The sequence below is a fragment of the Aricia agestis genome, chromosome 13 (assembly GCF_905147365.1).
Source record: "Aricia agestis chromosome 13, ilAriAges1.1, whole genome shotgun sequence".
Taxonomy (NCBI): domain Eukaryota; kingdom Metazoa; phylum Arthropoda; class Insecta; order Lepidoptera; family Lycaenidae; genus Aricia; species Aricia agestis.
Genome location: NC_056418.1, coordinates 5291022 through 5311023, shown reverse-complemented (window position 1 = coordinate 5311023; position 20002 = coordinate 5291022). Strand labels below are relative to the sequence as shown.

General features: G+C 37.8%; 1 protein-coding gene across 5 annotated transcripts in view; it reads left to right on the top strand.

The window, feature by feature from the left end:
- The window catches only part of LOC121732989 (protein alan shepard), a 195740-nt gene extending 180424 nt beyond the window's left edge, over positions 1-15316 (top strand). Inside the window, exons 3-10 of one of the 5 annotated variants that reach the window (XM_042123053.1) lie at positions 896-1113; positions 1859-1917; positions 3590-3681; positions 5797-5991; positions 6317-6463; positions 7670-7909; positions 13347-13385; positions 13772-15316. In XM_042123053.1, coding sequence (XP_041978987.1) covers positions 896-1113; positions 1859-1917; positions 3590-3681; positions 5797-5991; positions 6317-6463; positions 7670-7909; positions 13347-13385; positions 13772-13900 — 1119 coding nt within the window. In that variant the 3' untranslated portion in view covers positions 13901-15316. Of the gene's footprint in view, positions 1-895; positions 1114-1858; positions 1918-3589; positions 3715-5796; positions 5992-6316; positions 6464-7669; positions 7910-13346; positions 13386-13771 lie in introns of all 5 variants that reach the window. The other 4 variants (XM_042123051.1, XM_042123050.1, XM_042123055.1 and 1 more) reach the window with 4 other exon arrangements.
- The last annotated feature ends 4686 nt before the right edge of the window (positions 15317-20002 follow it).

The window sequence follows — 20002 nt, the reverse complement described above, 5'->3', positions numbered from 1 at the left end:
GTATTCCACAGAGATCTCAAATGTTATTTAGAAACTCCAATCACAAAATCGAATCCCAAGAAAGTTCTCAAGTTATAATAAAAATAAAGAAAAGTACATTCTTTATTATATTTTATGTTTTCAGGATAAATTTTCTGACGGCGCGCTGTATTTCTATATAAATTGTTTATTTTATAGATTCTATCCATACTTTTATTATAAAAGAAGTAAAAGTAAGTATCTTTACGGTTAAATCATGGTATGAAATTGTACTTTGAGTCGCGAAAATGAATGTATAGGTACTCATAACTCGTAGGTTAGATTTATTTCAAAAGTGCGGTTTCGAAATAAACGAATGTTGAATGTTGCTAATAAAACCTTCCTTATTTTTTAAAAAGATAATAAGCTTGTCCAGTAGCTTGATTAGATACGGTCGCTAGATCTAGATTAGAAAATAGGTTACTCCCCTGAAAAAGTTGATCAGGATTTTTTGCACGTACGAAGTAGCGAAGTTGCGTGCGTTGAAGACAAGCGAACAGGGGGGGTGAGCCGACATGTTTTGTTCATCGTTTCTTTATAGAATCGCTGACCAAAAATGGATGGAAATGACATAAGCGTGCGTTAACATAAGCCTCTTTCATCTCGAAATCATAAGCACCAAAGGACCTAAAGCACCAAAGTAAGGCCCAATCCCCTACCCTTTTCACTTCCCCACCCTCCCCTATTTCCTTCCCTACCCTCCCCTATTACCCTATTTCATCTTAAAAGGCCGGCAACGCACCTGCAGCTCTTCTGATGCTACGAGTGTCCATGGGCGACGGAAGTTGCTTTCCATCAGGTGACCCCCTTTGCTCGTTTGCCCCCTTTTTTCATAAAAAAAGAACACAAATTTGACCGTTTATTTTTTTAATTCCAGTACACGGGCGCGATGGGCTGCACGCGGGTGCCCACGGCGGCGTCCCCGGCGAACACGGCGTCATCGTCGTCGTCCAACTCGGCGGGCGGCACGCGGTCCACCAGCCTCAGCACCGCGCCGCCCCCGCCGCCCGGCGAGCAGCTCAGCCGGACCAACCTCTACATCCGCGGCCTCAACCAGAACACTACCGACAAGGATCTCGTACAAATGTGCCAAATGTAAGTACTTCTTATAAAGTAAGGGGGCAAACGGTCACCTGATAGAAAGCAACTATTGTCGTCCATGGACACTCGTAACATTATAAGAGCTGGTGCGTTGACGGCCTTTTAAGAGGAAGTACGCTCTCTTCTTGAAGGTTTGCAGGTCGTATTGGTCCGGAAATATAGCTGCCTTCTACTATAACTACCCGACAATATGCAGGAAAACGACTCCTGAATTAACCTATTGCATACATACACATACAGCGCTACTGATTTGTGAATCTAAAGTCTAAACCATTTTTGGCGCCACCCAAATGCTAACAAAAATCATACAAATCGCTAATTCAGTCTAGAAGGTTACGTGCAACAGAATTATAATATTATGTATAAAAGATACACAAAATTATACTGGCGAATTGCTGTCTTCAGACTCTATCTTCATTCTTCAGGCGTCTTTCTCAAGAAACTTTTAATGCTAAGTCCAATCGCGTATAGGTGAGGAATAGCTTATCCCGAAGTTCTGGTCCCCAGTAAGAAGGAAGCAAAGGCAGAACTTCTGAATGAGCTAATATCATCTTATTAGAGATTGTGAACTTAAACATGAAAGATTTGTCTGATCATTGGACTGATTTGGTTAAACTGGCCACATAATCTTAGATGAATGTGCGCTCAAGTACGATCATTTTATTTCATATCACCATTTAATATATCAAAACATGTTATGATACATTTTCCTCTTCAATAGCATATTGTTTATTTTCAGGTATGGCAACATTATTTCAACAAAAGCAATATTGGATAAAAACACAAACAAATGTAAAGGTAATCAAACATTTCCATTGCACTAACTTTAACCACCTTCCTAATATCTTCCAATGTACATTAGTGTAGTGACCTCTGCAGATATATTTTACTAAATGAAAATATTTGTAATTGTATGAATTAATATTTTCTAGAATCCCATATATCTTCATTAAACTAATTCATCTATGGTGAGATTTTTCCCGATATATGCACGATCACCTAGTTTCGATTATCATACACTGAATTAAGGCTACCATATTAGTAGGACTTCGGTACCGTTCCAAACGAAATTGACCCGTCAGAATCGTTTTTAAATTTTAAAGTATTATATTATTCTATTATTTTAATCCAACATCAACACATCCGATCCTGCTAAAAGCTAAAACCGCATTACGTCAATACTTACGTCAAACGGCTGATTTTTAGATCTTTGACTGACCCAACCGATTTTAAGATATTAAACTACCATCTTGTTTTATTTTACCGGCGGAATCGAAACTGTATTAATGTTGGATTAAAGTAGCAGAATCAGAATCTAACTCACTTTAAACTTTAACAACTGGGAATACGGTTTGATTTCGTTTGGACCGTTTTAAAAGTCTGACCAATATGTCGAAGTGTGATCAAGGCATATTTGTGTAATTAGTTTCTCATCACCGGCACAATTTTATATATTCAAATTTAACTTTGTGCACAAGTTCTTCATTACGCTAAAACCATTTTTAGCCAAAGTTATTTCTGTAATGATGCATGTAACTGTCTTCATTCATAACCGAATATGTTATCAGAATTCATGAATATCCAAATTATTTCGCTTACTATTATAACATAGGCTTTGTGAAACTAAAGCGAAATTCGGGACGCAATTTTAATATCATCCGACTGTAACAAAATCAAATACAAAAGGAAGGGTATCTACTAATAATTATTATTATTTTAATCTGAATCTCAGACAGAGTTCTACCTTTATGAAATTCTTTGTTATAAAAATAAAATACGTAAATCCATTTTTAATCTACTTAAATCAGAAAAACGTTCTTTAAAATATATATAAACGATATCCTTATTCCTAACTTTGTAATGGATATAGTGACAATTTTTTGTCTCTTGTATTATTTTGGAAAATAACGTTGGACAACTTTATAGAAATAATATTTTAAAAATTACCACATATTTAATTAAAGGCCTAATTCTTAGCAATAACTAAGCACTTAATCTAGATAATCTAGGAATGGCTTTCGTCGATATTTAACTGGAAACCAAAAATTTTTACTGGAAAATACTTCGCATTTGGATTTAAAGGCGCTAAGCCGCTTGCTATCTGAAGCCTAGAGCGAACGGTTTTCTAGCTTCACTCAAGTTTCACTGCTTATGTATTACGAAAAGATTTAAAACGGGAAGTTATTGAAAAACTGTACAAATTCTATTAAAACCTTTTTAACGTTTAAAAACGTTAAATCACTCTACCAATGTAATGAAGTATCGTACAATAACAATCAATAAGCCAGACAATAGGATTTCGACATAAATTATTGTAGGCATTTACTTAGGCAATAATTCACTGGAATAAACAATTTTCTCAAAACTGATTGATGGCTTCGTCCGACACGAATTTCGCTCCAGTTTAACAGAGCATAAATGTACAATATGTTTTAATTAACTGTATACACTTCACGATAATTGTTTTCAGGTTACGGTTTTGTAGATTTCGAAACGATCGCGTCGGCGGAGGCAGCCGTTAAGGGATTACAGGCCAAAGGTGTTCAGGCCCAAATGGCTAAAGTGGGTATATGGTTCCTGCGTAGACTGAACCGTGTACGTTGTGCATGCAAGTACTATTATGACTAACCGCCTGCTCTTATGTACCTGATCAAAATGAGTCGAATCTGTGAGGAGTTGCGTAAAAATAGCAAAGAGATGTAATAGGTGGTTTATACGTGGGAGAGCCATGCTTCGGCACGAATTGGGCCGGCTCGACCGAAGAAATGCCACGTTCTCACAGAAAAGTTTGCTCGTTTGCTTGTTAGCCCCCTTATTTCATAAAAAAAAACCGGCGTGAAACAGCGCTTGCGCTGTGATTCGCCGAGTGAGTGAGTTTACCGGAGGCCCAATCCCCTACCCTATTCCCTTCCCTGCCCTCCCCTATTCCCGTCCCAACCTTCCCTATTCCCTTCCCTTCCCTACCCTCCCCTATTATCCTATTCCCTCTTAAAAGGCCGGCAACGCACTTGCAGCTCTTCTGATGCTGCGAGTGTCCATGGGCGACGGAAGTTGCTTTCCATCAGGTGACCCGTTTGCTCGTTTGCCCCCTTATTTCATAAAAAAAAGGTGCAGCTTGTGAGATAGCAGCAATGGCTTATGAGACGGAAGATAAAGTAGTGGAGATTGGTTGAGAGAATAAGATGACAATGGGATATCTGTCCTTGTGTAACAGCATTAAACAACGCATGAATTTAAGAACAGAATATACACCTTTATTTTGCGTTTCTCTCTAAACCTTGTGAGGATATAATCATTATTTTTACTTTTCTAAGTTATAACTATTTTAGTCTCCATTGCTATTTTTACGTGATTCACTCAGTTTTATGATTATTACCTTTATAAGACACAAATCTTAGCTTTGATTTATTCTGAACTAAGCCAGATGGTATGACTTTCCGTTTTAGGGGAAATCATAGAATGTGTAAGTAGATACCAGAAAAATTAAAGTTAAGCATTTTTAAATTCGTCTTAGTTTGAACAGAGCATATTCCGCATCCAAACCTTGCGTTAATTTTAACTTCCTTATTAATAAGTCTAGTTACTCCTGTCTCTATTTCAAGTATTTTTAAAGTTTTTATCAAAATAACATCCTCCTTAGCAAATATTATGTCATTAACCATTATAATAATACCATTCCGAAATATTTTTATGAATTCTCGATTTACGTAATGTAGTTCAAAAGGTTATTTTTCCTTAGAATAGATTATCAAACGTTTTCGAAACAAAATATAAAATCCAAATTTCCTTAAATATTTAGTTCTAGCGATCCCTTGTCTTAGGTATTAGTTTTGATTAGTAGTAACAAATATGCATTAAGCATTGATTGCAGTATTTTAGATAAAATTTCTTAAATTTTAATGCCATAAACTTTTGTACATTTTGTCATATTATTATTAGTGTGATAGAAACTCATAATCAGTCTACTTTATGAGTATTATAAATTCAATTTGCGTTGATAATATCCTCATCAAACGTCTGCAAATTTTGATTAAGGCAAAATATAGTATTTAACGAAGCTCGTTTACAATAACTAGAGATGTTTATCCAGCCTAACGTAGGAACGAGGTCACCGTAAAATGGGTGTAATTAATCGGATATGGTTGTTAATTATATATAATGATATTTCTTAATATAGTATGGGATTAACAAGCGTATCGGTATCAACGTATTCTCAATGAAATGTTAGTGTTGTAAGTATTTAAACCCTACCAATAACACGCAAGTCAGCAATAACGCTTTCTACTTCAGACATGTTTCATTCTATACTGTCCCCGTTGCTTCAGCGATATAACGTATGCTATTGGGCTCTGGGTATCTATGCTTTCAATATTAATAGTGTATGCAATTTGAAAAGCTTCATAACTATGCTGTCTATGCCCATGTTGACGACGAACAATAGCGAATTAGCCAATCTGCCGATAACAAGCTTAAGTGTCTAGATCTATGCAGGCTTCGAGCATTTACTCTAATAAACTTCTTGCGTCAACTAACATTTCAAATCTTCTATTTTTTTGGTTACGATAACTTTAAATCCTCCTTGTCTTAAAAGTGATATTAAGTAAATTATAAAGCTGTTGCTGTATTTATAATTGGCTTGAAGAGTGGATGTTTGAATAGAATTTTGTGATGTTACAGCAACAAGAGCAAGATCCGACTAACCTATACATGGCGAATTTGCCGCCGCACTTTAAGGAGAACGATGTAGACCAACTCTTGGCTAAGTTCGGCCAAGTGGTTTCTACTAGGATTCTGCGCGACACCCACGGACATAGTAAAGGGGTCGGTTTCGCTAGAATGGAATCGAGAGAAAAGTGCGAGCAGATCATCCAGGTAAAAATTCCATTTTATCTTTATGTAATCATCTTAATACCTTAAATATGATGAAGCACATGATACCTATTTGACGTTAAGAAACATTAAAGGCCTGTTTCACCACTTCCGGATAAGTGCTGGATATGCTATCCACCACTTAACTTGACAGAGTATGGAAAATGTCAAAAAAGCACTTTATCAGGAAGTGGTGAATCAGGCCCTATGCCTATCAGCATACATAGTATGTTGATACCCGGTAATTCGCATGTGCTTGATAAAATCTATACCATCTCTATTGGTAATCTAGACGAAATAACAAAACAATTGTCGTTATCAATTTCAGATGTTTAACGGTAATCCCATACCTGGTGCCAAAGAGCCATTGCTAGTTAAATTCGCCGATGGAGGCAATAAGAAGAAAGCTCTGTACAACAAGCAAAATGATACGAACGGCAGAGCATGGAGGGACAACGCCGAATCCATCACACAGGTATGTTATTTTCATGTTATGCACTATCCTCTAGCTATTCAAATTGAACCCAAAATTCATCTGCATAGAGTCCCAAATCCATTAGCATTTGAATAAAGATCGTCGTCTGTTTATGACGTTGAGCTTGCAAAACTTTTATTTGTTTGCCATTTTCCATTCGCTGCTGAACATAAAATTCGTTTACGTATATCAGTTTTATGTGCAAAAGTTCGATTATATCTCTCGACGTATGCTACAACATCGTTTGATGTTTATTACTTATCGTGATCTGATGAATGCAGTTTGGTTTATCGATTTCGAAATTATTTCACAGCTTTATTCACTATTTATATGCATTATGCAGTAAAAATATGATAAATCATTATGCTTCAAACTTGGTCGCACAAAACTTTTTGATGACACACAAAAACTCCACAAAGTGCCGTGAGACGTTACGGGATAAGTTTTACGATTTCGTCTTTAATTATTATTATTATTAATTAAAGACGAAATCGTAAAACTTATCCCGACATAGCCGGTTTCAAGCAATATTTTACACAAAAAGCGATAAAGTTAGATGCAACATACCGTTCGACGTGTGAGACTGTAGATTAGGCAACCACCTTTTCGCAGTTCACGGCATTAGTAAGCAAGAAAACTCAAGCTTCCATGTGATAACTAATAATTCATGAATGTAAGAACTTTCAGACGATGAATGTAAGAATTAAGATTTAGGGCCTGTTTAACCACTTTCTGATAAGTGGTTAAATAGGCTATTCACAACTTTTTTGACAGATTCTCCATACTTGATCTGCAAAGTTAATTGGTGGATAGCCTTATCAGGAAGTGGTGAAACAGGCCTTAAAGAATGTAATTTCTAAGCGTTTGCAGGCAATAAGTGAAATAATGTAAGCAGCAAGCATTTGCAGGCTGAGCGTATAATCAATAAGCACGTTTACAGGCTAAAGCCCAATTTCACCAATTTGCAGGCTAAAGGTACGATTCCGTGCATCGCGACAGTCGTAAGCCGCGCGCGGCCTACGACTGTCGTTGGCCGCGCGCGTCAGTCAAAGTAGCCGAGCGCGGCTCACGACAGTCGTAGGCCGCGCGCGGCTTACGACTATCGCGATGCACGGAATTGTACCTTTAGAATATAAGCACTAAGCATTTGCAGGCTAATAATATAAGCAATAAGCACGTTTACAGGCTAAGAATGTAAGCACTAAGCATTTGCAGGCGATGAGCGTGAGCGGCGTGTACGCAAGCGGCGTGCCCGCGAGCGGCGAGTGCGGCAGTGTGTACCGTGGAGGCGTGTACGGCGTCGCGTTCCACCCGCAACTCCACCACCCGGCGGCCTGGCTGGCGCCGTACGCGGCCCTCCTGCCCCCCGCCCCCGCACCGCACCCCCACCCGCCACACCCCGCGCCGCACCCGCACATCCCCATCGATACTGTGCCTAGCCAATACGTGAGTACTTGAAACTTTTCTGGAACTAAATCATAATATTTTATTATTATTATCGTCCATTACACCGTTGAGCGCCAAAGATATCTAATTTAAATTTGGTTGTGGCCCACCACGCATTGCCATCACTATATATTTCCTGTGTCGACACCATACCGGTGTTGGTACCAAACTCAGGGACCAAAGATTTTGCCGTTACAAATCTGGACTATTTGTAATTAACATGAGCAGTCTCGCGCGCGAACGCGTAAGTGACGGTCACAAATCACTTTTCCGTTACAAATAATACTAAGTGCATATATTATACCAACCTAGTACAGAACGTGTTGTGACTTACGCGTCTAAATAAATATTGGCATTCAATTAATTTAAAATTAAATTTATTCAAAATAACTGTTGTGTTGTTACCTTAACCTCAAAATGAATTGTGCAAAGTGTAAAGACATTGTCACCGATTTCGTCCTTTGTGGCAAGTGTGGCGGTCACTATCACTTTAGTTGTGCAGGAATATCAGAGTCCAGTTACCGAAAACTGGGGCAGGAGAAAAAGTCTGCCTGGAGATGTATACCGTGCCGCGCACAAGTGCAATCCTCGGACCCCGCGAACACTGTCTCACTGGCTGACATTTTAGTCGAGATAAAAAATCTACGTACCGATTTTAACACAATGAAAACCGACCTGAACGAAATAAAATCAGATATATCTAGCGCTAAACAATGTATGCTAGACCTGGATATGAAGTGGAGCGATATGCAGCAAAAATTCGTCGATATCGAAGGTAGATTGAACGGGTTCGAAGATAAATTGTCGGGTGTAACTACTTTGCAAAAGGATTTAAAGAAGGCGAACGAAATTATTTCCGCACTCGAGCACAATAATAATACGCAAGACCAATTTTCCCGATTAAATAACATCGAAATTTCGGGAATACCGATGCGCAACGGAGAAAATTTATATTCAATACTTCACGACTTTTGCTCCGTAGTCGGATTTAACCTGTGCGAAACCGATATCGACACCGTTCATCGAGTGCGCCGGCACATAACTAGCGACAAACAAGCCCCGAGGCATCCTGCTATCATCGTGCGGTTCACACAACGGCGCCGTAAGGACCAGCTGCTGGCGGCGGCGCGCGCCCGCCGCACCATCTCCACCGCCGACCTGGGCCTGCATGGGCCGGCCTCCACCGTCTACATCTCTGATCATCTTACACCTACTAATAAACTTCTCCTGAAACGTGCCCGGGAGCTAAAAGTCGAAAAACAGTATGCCTATTTGTGGGTGAGAGACTGTAAGATACTAGTGCGAATGAATGATAAATCTAAAATTATACGTATCTCTAGCGAATCAGATTTGGTTAAAATTAAATGACTCCTATGTTCATTACTGTTACATCTTTGCTTTTATTTTATATTTGTATTTAAACATGACCTACTAAAATATTATATTCTCATTACTGTATTAAAATATAAGTTCACATATTTAAAATTTACCTTGGAACTGTATGATCATGTTACCTTTCAGACGTTTTTAAATAATATACCTCATGTGTACTATCCGGCCTACTCATTTATAAGATATTATAATATAGCATGTATACTTTATAATAGTACTACATCATACGTAGCTACTCATTATCGATTTCACATAATCAAGGTATTATTGATGTTTAGGCAAGTTAAAAAAAATATTCTTAATATTAATTTTAAAAGTTCTTTTAAATGTATCGAGGAAGGTATTTCTTGTCCTGGGAGTTTCAATACTACGCTTTTTCATTTGACTTTTACTACTAAAAAAGATGGAGCTTAATTCTTTATTTATTTACTACCAGAACACTAGAGGTTTGCGCACTAAGTCCCATGCCTTTTTGTCTAACGTATTGCAGAACGACTACGATTTAATAGTTTTAACAGAGACTTGGCTCACGCCCGACTTTAATGACTGTGAATATTTCTACAACAAATATGATGTGTATCGGAGGGATCGAGCTATAGGCGACGGGCGGGGCTCCCGGGGCGGCGGAGTACTGATAGCGGTGCGGCGCGGCGTGTGTGCGCGAGCCCGCGACGACTGGTGCACTGAGAGCGGCGCGGAGGTCGTGTGGCTCAGCGTGGAGCTCCCGGCCGCGGCGCGCGCGCACACTATGCCTCGTGCTCCGCGGCGGGCATCGAATCGAGTAATACTTCACGTTGCGAGTTGTTACTTTCCGCACGGAAGTAATCATGCCGAAACTCTTCAAAAATTTTATGATAGCACGTCAGATATTATATTAAATAATTCTAATGATTACTTCTTAATACTCGGCGATTTTAATATCTCGCACGCGACTTGGTATCACGACGGCGACTCGATGTTAAGTTTAAATACGAACAATGACTCTAAAGCCACTTCGCTAGCAGATTTTATGCGATTAACCGATCTTTCTCAGTACAATGCCTGTACTAACTGCAATGGCCGTATTTTGGACCTGGTGCTCAGTACTGGTGACTGTTCGGTGACGAGTTGTGCGGACCCTCTCACTGCTGAAGACCCCCACCACAAATCGATTTGTGTAAATTTCACCTTAGCTGCTACTACATACTTGAAGGAGAATAACCGGATTAAATTTATTTACCATGCTACAGATTTTAAGCAGATGAGCGAAGGCATCTTAGCTATCGATTGGGTGTCGGAACTTTCCTATCTTAATACGGAGGAGTCAGTTACTTACTTCTACAACATTTTTTATGACTTAATGGATCAATTTATTCCAAAAAAAATTGTCAAGTCGAGTACGAATTTTCCCCCTTGGTATTCTAGGTCCCTTATAAAACTAATTAGACAAAAATCGAAAATTCACAGTAGATGGAAAAAGTATAGCAATGCCTATGATTACGAATTATTCAGAGAATTACGCTCGAAAGAAAAAAAACTTCAAAAAGAATGTTATAATAACTTTATAAAATTTTCTGAGGACAAAATAAATTCATCGCCAAAATACTTTTGGTCGTTTATTAAGTCTAAGTTAGGGTCTAACTCCGTACCCGCTTACATGAATCTGAATGGGGAAACTTCCACTGATCCAGATCATATCTGTGATATGTTTAACGACTATTTTAATTCGGTATTTGTAGCTTCTAGCGACACCACACATTCAGGTATGAACGTTTTAAATGAGTCGTCGCCGGTTAATTTATCAACTATTGAATTCTCTCAACCTACTGTATCAAAATATTTTAAGCAAGTGAATGTAAATAAAGGAGTTGGGTATGACAAAGTACACCCCATACTTATCAACAAGCTGCATAGGGAACTTTCAATACCCCTTACTTTAATCTATCGTAAGTCAATCTCGGAAGGGTGTTTTCCAGGTATCTGGAAAAAGGCTTTAGTGACTCCTATCCCAAAAGGTGGTGATAAACACGACATAAAACAATACAGACCTATATCGAAACTTTGTGTTTTTGGGAAAATTATGGAAAAGATAATTACTTCCACATTATGTACACAAATAAATCATGCTCTATCTGACGAACAGCATGGTTTTCGTAAGTCACGTGGGGTTGCTACTAATTTAGTGTCTTATACAGACTTCATACTTAACGCCATGGATGCAGGATACCAAGTAGACGCCGTGTACACCGATTTCTCGAAGGCATTTGATAAAATAAATCATTCAGTTCTCATCAAAAAACTTTTGGAGCTCGGTGTTCACGGCGATTTACTGAGATGGGTGGAGTCTTACGTATCCAATCGTAGTCAGGCAGTCGCGCTAAAGGGATTTCAATCTACGTTTCTAGTGAACAGGTCGGGCATTCCACAGGGGTCTATTCTGGGACCTCTTCTTTTCATCCTGTACGTAAATGATATTCGAAAATGTTTCAGGAATTCTCATCACCTTCTCTACGCAGATGACACAAAAATCTATAAAATTATCAAGACAAATAATGACTGTATTGAATTACAAAACGATCTGAATAGTCTCGACTCATATTGTGAAGCTAACCAATTATATTTAAATACTGACAAATGTCATGTTATAACTTTTACGCGGAAGAGAAACCCAATCGTTTTTAACTACAGGATTAGTGGTCGAGCCCTTGGTCGGGTGTCTTCAATACGCGATCTGGGAGTGACCCTGGATTCCAAGCTGAATTTTAATGAGCATATCGATGGGATTGTAGCTAAAGCTTACAAACAACTGGGAACAATTATTCGTATAGGTCAACCTTTTAAACGCGTAGAAACGTTTAAGCTGCTGTATAATGCTTATGTTCGAAGTGTTCTTGAGTTCGCGAGTGTTGTTTGGAATCCGGATTATGCTTTTAACATCAAACGTATTGAAAGGGTCCAGTTTAAATTTTTGAAAACACTAGATTTTAGGTCTGGCTCACGGTCTACTGACCATCTTGAGAGTGCAGCTAGACATAATATTCAACAATTAGACTTGAGGCGTAAATATTTAGATAGTGTGTTTCTTTTCAAAATTCTGCATAGTTCCATTAATTCCTCTAATCTCTTAAGCAAAATTTATTTAAAAGTTCCGCGACCATCTTCACGTAGTATGGACACGTTTTATGTCCCGCCCTATCATACAAACTACGCGAGAAATACCTTCTTCAGGCGATCATGTTCCTGCTACAATAATGATCTGAATTCTGTCGATATTTTTTCAAAAAATTTAAGACAATACAAAAGAGAATTAAATGAGGTAATATTTGGTTCATAAAATACTTATTAATAAATTTATTTATGTATTATCATTGCATTTGTGTGTAGGTTATAGGATACTTTATCTTAATATATATATTTCTTGTGTGCGTGTGTATGTGACTGAACTCCTCCTAAACGACTGGACCAATTTTGATGAAATTTTTTGTGTGTGTTCGTGGAGATTCGAGAATGGTTTAGATTTACAGTTTGGTCTACTGGAAAATGTTTTTTCAATTAATTTCTTATTTATAAGGAGTTGTTGATTTTGGAATGTTTTACATTAGATCCGGATGGACGTTGCCATGGTGACATAATTATTTAGTCACTGCAATAATAATATGGGCGAAATACTTTATATGGCAAAACAACGTTTGCCGGAACAGCTAGTAATATGTAAAGTTGTACTTTTATTATATAAAAAGTTGTATTAGTTGTACTTTTTTTGAATGTTAATATTTTGTATTGATGTTATGGTACTTTAGGTCTAGTTGTAGTTAAAACGTTTATACATATTTGTTAAGGACTGTTTGTTACCTAAATAAATAAATAAAAAAAAAAAAAAAAACATGATATCAAACGCATAAGCGTTAGATGCGCTTCATCCAATGAGCACCCAATGACCAGAATGTTTTAGCTGTAACTATACCACGTACCTATAGCTGTACCAAATACTATTTAAAAGAAAATTAAGAAAATATTTCTTGTGATCCTCAAAAATGTGATGTTAATTTGAAAACGTAAATTCCAGGTTAACTGGGACAGCTTAAGGCCGGAAAATGAATTATACGTGAGTATAGCTTTATTTCATATAAGCCAGTTGCTAACATTATTAAAGACATAGCGACTATTTAAAGTGAATGTCTTTTTAATATATAAACAATGGCAATATTTTTCCCATATTATGCAACAACTTCCCATCCCGTCCCGAATATGATCACTATATAGTAACCAGACTTTCTCGTCATTAATTGCGCACATTGGCAGCCAATAAATTAAATAAATTTTGCTTTAACTCATTGAATTTATATGGGGCCCGAGTTCGAGGAAACATGCTTTTGCAGAATTTGTAAGTTGAAATAGTTGGGACGAGGCCCTGCAACCGCCCATTCCTCGGAGCTCGCGCGCTTATGTACCGCAATCTGTATGCGACTAACGAGTTCATTTTGTCCACAGTACTTCGCGTCGCACCCGTACCAATACTTCACGGGCCCCACGCCGCCCATCATCCAGATGCCGATGGAGAGCGAGCACGCGTCCACCGCCGCGTCCCCCGACGAGCCCTACCAGTACCCCCCCAAGTAGGCCCCCGCGACCCCCCGAGGACCGCGGACCCCCCACTCACGAGCCAAATATCAAAGCAACTGTGACTATGATGTTAATTTGTTTTAGTTTTAATTCGCCGGCCGGACTTCATCGACGCGGCGCCCGACTTTCGGTCCCGTCGGCTTCGTTCCGCTTTCGCTGCGACGTTTTGATGGGGTCTTTTGACGGTACGATAGAGTAGCAATTTTAAATGTGTTTTTTACATTATAATTTTATTATTGTTTTATGAAAATTTTAATGTAAGATTTTTAGGAGCCGGTTTTGAATGTTGATACGATTATTTAAGGGTAGTTAGGTATTTATTTTAGTGTAATTTAATTTTGAAATTTCCGAGAAATTCTCGATGAATTCGTTTATTGAGTACGTTGAAATCGTGAAATGGATGCCATGTGCAATCTGGTGTTTGAGAGTAATATATTGATGGTTAAGGTTTATTGTTTGTTTGGAGGGCTTTCTTATCGGTTAAGGAGACTATACCCGAGGTCGGAGAGAAGTTAAGGCCATATCATGTGAAAGAGATATATACTGACAAAATATAGAGTGTAAAAAGAAGGTACTATGTGTGTTTTATGAAAAGATAGACACTGTTGAACACGCAAGAAATTATTCTCGAAAGGTTTAGAATCTTTCGATAGGTTTAGTATTTAAAATACGATTGGAAATGATTCTTTATAGAAATTGTAGCTTACGTCTGAGAACGTGGAAGTGATTGTATGTATAGTTAAGTATATGTTCAAAACGCATTTGGCGTGGTGCTTTAGTCGTTTTATTTGAAAAAAAAAAATGATACCGGTAAATCTACATTATAGATACAGTATTATTCCACATTATTCATTCATACTGAAGCAGTCTTCCAAGGATCACGGTTACTTTGAACGCATTTCTCCCATCGAACCAATCTTCGTAAGGCTTGTATTGTTCTGCATTTGTGCGTACTCGTAGCTTTTCCGTAAGCTGTATAGCTGTTGCAAAGGGATTTATTTTTTCACATTTATATAATAGTGAACATCGTTGCCAAACCCGAATACAGACTGACTTTATGTATACTTCCATAGTTATTTCTTGACCCGATTTTTAATTTACAGCCGTAATTCGAAAGCAATAGAGTGTACAATAGGTTGAAACGACATGGTCTAGTTGGTTGAAATCCGAATCGCATCTAGAAGCCGGCACCGCATGAGAATATACCGGTAGAGAAGCTTCTGTGAGAAGAACAAAAACTGGTTTTATCCAGTTCGTTTGAGTTTGAACAGGATAAAACCAGTTTAGAAAACACAGTCTCTTTCTATGAGCGTACCGTCATGTAGGTGAGTACAACAAATAGCAAAATCTTCCTGCTATTCCCTATACTGACAATAATCGAGTTTCTTTGATTGGTAAAAACAGTCCTAAATTGAAAACGGCTATTTGTATACTACCTACATATTGGAAGTTGTCTCTATTGGTACACTCGTGCACTCTCATGCTATTGCTGGACAACATTTAGCAATAAGCAGTTGTATGTAAAGTCTATTTATACATTTTACGAGTCTATACAAATTTTGTACGTCAAAACTCGAGCACTCGAAGTGATCCTTTTTTGAGAATCATGTACTGAATCAACTGTAGTTGTTACTTTAGGCGGTCGGCACATTCCAGTAGAAGGCGTCATGAAAAATTCCAGAATTAATTTTAAAATTTGAAAATTTTCGATTCGAAATCCAAACGTGTGAACGCCGTTTTGGCGGGAGACATTTTGTACCATCACGTAGGTTTTGGGTACACTTTATGACTTTATAAGTATAAAATTTGATATTTTTGTATTGAATATATATACCTAAATTATACATGGCTATGTATACATGTATATACATTGTTGTTGGGTACGTTAAAGCCTACTATATCGCAACTGTTCGATTATATTTTGGCACGTCAAGAGATTCATCAGAACCAAAGTATACAAATCATTAAAATGAAATAAGAAGTAGGAAAATATTTTTACAACTGAAGGACTGAAGACTAGGTAAATGTTTGATATATTAACTGTATTTTATCTGACGATAAGCGATAAACACTTTGTTCAAAACCTGTAACCCTACACGTGGAATTGTTATGCACAGAACTGGTTGGCAAGATTGGGAGGATAAAACCAAGACTTTCAGCTTGGTATTTATATGGCTGTGAGTTTTTAATTGGAGTTTCACAATCTAATAGGTGTCAGATAGTTTCACAAATAAAAGGGGAGTAAAAAAGCCGAAACGGACTCTGAGTTCTGACGCTGGTAACTTTCAAAACGGAGAATACGCCAAAAAATGAGAAGGTCTATGCTCAAAGGGGGAAACATCTTTGAACAAATGTAAAAATTCTAAAATGCGTAAAGAAATGACATCTTTAGATACGCGTGAAGACACCTTTTTAGAAGGTAGTATAACGGTTCTATCACTGACCTCTATAATACACTGGACTGGCTATGCCGTACAAAATGACAGCTATCTTTTGTGCCAATTTGAAGCGCCACGTTGAGCGTACTGTGAACTAATTACATAGAAAATTACAACCGCCATTTGCAAAATAGTAGTAAAGTCGTACACTCACTACTGCCTTCACATAGCAATCAGCGCCAATATGGCGACTTTCAAATAGGAACATTTTATTGATAGCGATCGCCTGTCCAGTGTTTTATAGAGGTCAGTTGGTTCTATGCATAATAATTGTATGCCACTAATAATAATAAATCAATACAGGTACTGAGTTAGCTGACGGCAGGTTTTGAATGAATGACGTAGACTTTGAACGAATTAGTAGATCAAACCCTCCAGGCGAGTCAAATTTTACACAATTGTTTGCCTTAAAACGGTAAAATCCGATTCATAAAATGCTATTTTAACACCACTTTCTCGTCATCATAAAAACGTTAAAAACTTTGAAAGGCTGGTCTCAAAAATTGTGGAAAATGTGACAAGTCTTAGGGTCTTATAGTATTCTTTTCAAACAGACTGAGATCTGATATAGCTTTTGGATGGTAGTGTTACATGTAGATGGACTAACAGACTAATTTTTAAAGGCACATGTTTAGTACTTACGGAGCACTTCAAGTTGTTTAGCTGACTGCCTGACTACGACTGACAATATGATTTGACGAAGCTTTGGTACCGGTCTTTAAAAATTTCCACTTTGTCGCGTCAGGCCATTCCGAGAGGGGCCTTCCGACGAATACAATAACTTTGGCCTCGGTATTGGCCTTTTATGCTCCTAACGGACAAATCTCCTTCGATCGTGACCGATCAGGCCAAATTATCGAACTGACATATAGCCGCCTTTCATTCTTGTTGAGCAGTTTTTTCCTGTCGTGGTTTGTAGTTAAGGGTGTAGTTAGTGTGGGACAGTGGCTTCCTGTAAAAGCAGTCTTCCGATAGATATTTCCACTAATCTTCGCATATGTTTATAATTTTGCATTGACTCAACGGTTTCGACTTCGTACCGCTTAATTTTAATTTTCGCACGATCCATAATGCCCCGGATTCTCGAGAAGTTGCACCCGAAAACGGATGGTTACTCGCGTAACTATTTCAAAAGATTTTCGGGTACATCTTCCTGCGCAATTCTAGGTCCGTTGAACCGTCAAAAGTATATTCGTATCGAGTCTTATATTTTTAATGCTTTTGATCCGTAAAGCAATAATAATTTTGATAGTAGTGCCTTTAGCTTCGTTTAAAAGATGTATCAAACGGAATAAACACAGCATTTGCGTGTGCTTTACGAGATATTTTTACAGGTAATAGAAAACTTACCATATTTCATAAAACTTAGTAATAATAAAGTCGTGGATAAAATATTTTGTAATAACGCGGTGACGATGTAACGTGGCTGTCTCATTGTTGCATTTCGTCTGTAGAATTCGGAGGAATAGTACAGAGTTCCTAGAGCCGGCGCGTGGCCGCCGCGGACGAACACCGATGTCCTTTTGTTAGTATAGAGCTACTCAAATAAAGCACAAAACGCACGTGGAACCAACAAGTAAACCAAACCTACCGAGAGGTGTAGATCGATACGCTAAGTAAATGTTTTAAATAAGTCATTTAGGTGTAAGGAGAGCGTTTGAATTGTTCACGAGATTCGGCACCGGAGCGGTGATAACGACGGATAAATTTAGGTTAGGCTTATCTATAGATAGGTTAGAATAGCAAAAAATGTTTCGACGCTAAGGTAGATTAGAGCCCTAGGGGCCCCCGGGGGCGGGGCGGGGCGGGGCGGCGCGGGGGCGGCGCTAGAGTAGTTTCCTTTGTTAGTTTATTGATAATTTAATTTGTCGGACTGAGGCCCCGCCCCGCGACGCCCCCCTCACCCCGCCCCGCGTTAGGACAAGTCGGTAAGTTTCCGTTGAAAAACGTTCGCTTTCACCTCTTTTGTTATGTAGTTGAATAAGTGTAAAGAAAGAAAATTAATAAAAAAACCGTGAAATGTGTCGATACGAACGTATTTGTCCAATGTGTATTAATATAGTGTGGTGTTCTACCCTGCGAACTAGTCTAGACGTAGCATAGAATAGATAAAATTTAGTTAGGTAGCCTAGAATTACGAAATGCAAAACAAAACTTCATAAAATGTAAAAAAAAAGATGAAATTGTTGGTAAGAAAGAATATTTTTAAGGGACATGTTGCTTCGTTGTGTTACGGTGTGAGATTTGGCATAACTATGATAATAGTCAGCGTATCTCGCAGAGAATACATAGGAGTTATGTATCTATTTTGTTACACGGTGTTTGCAAGTTTCTATATTGTGCTATGAGCATTTTACGTCACACGCATTATTTATAGTTATGCTGAATGGAATAAAAACTAAAATAATATATAAATAAAAACAAAATGGTACTAAGAAGCATGTTTTATTGTGACGACTCGTGTTCCTTTGCATTGAACATATTTTGTAAGAGCAAATGATTGAAATAAAACAAGCAAAACCAAACTATGAGTCTTATTTCACCTTCCTACCAACCTTATTTGAATTAGATTAGATTCCTTTTTGTGTATTGCTTAACATGCGGCCACTATGGTATCATTATCGCTTTATGTTGGCCACACGGGCATTATGTTGGAAATATTTTAATTAATGTAAGAGATAAGTAGGTACATTACAAATAGAAGACTCTAACAGCCGTTCCCAATATTTGATCTATCTCTGGTTTTGCCCTACTATAGTTTGTGCGTTTTATGATGATATGCGTGACACATTATAATTGACAATAGTAGGGAAGTTACCTAACAAAAATTAATCGATAGTTTAAAAATATCGAATCACTTCGTTAAGGAATTGCAATCGAAATTATCGATTTCGTACTGACATTTCAGTGGTGCCGGCGATTTAAGATTTGATTTCGATTCAACAGAGTCAATCTCTATTCACATAAGTTCCGTTTCATGCATATGACATTTTTCAAATGTTTTCGTAACATCATTTTATACTCCTATTTCACAGTTAATATTTATAATTTTTATTAATAAGTTAGCATTTAGCATCTTTTCATTCATTTACAATTATAGCAATTAACATCTACAAAAACAAATGTTTTTGTAGATGGAATATAATTTATTACATTTTGATTTTTTTTGTTTTCTTGTAAAAAAACCCGTAGCAAGGAACATGAAAACTGTCACCCATATCATCTTAGAACGCACAAACTATAGAGATAGGAATAGCTCACATTAGACATTAGAGACATATATTTTATGTCAATTCAATGTTAGCTGCGATCGGTTGTATGTCAAACCAGAGATAGATTGAATATTGGGAACGGCCGTTAGTTAATATGGACTCCTAGGAGAAATTTGTAGGTCCATATTACCAAACCCTTACACTGTGTCGTCCTCGACAAAAACTAAGCTTTAAGGCATAAATTGTGTAGAATTTTAAAACATAACATTCAACGATTTTATGGACGAAGTAACGACTTCAAAGCTCAACGGTTTATCGTTGGTGACAACATCACAACATGACGATTTATCATAACAACTAGACGACATAGCGATAAATCCGTAACGACTTATCGTAACGACTTGTCACATTCTCACCCCAGAAACTAGGTATTGAATGAAACACTCACA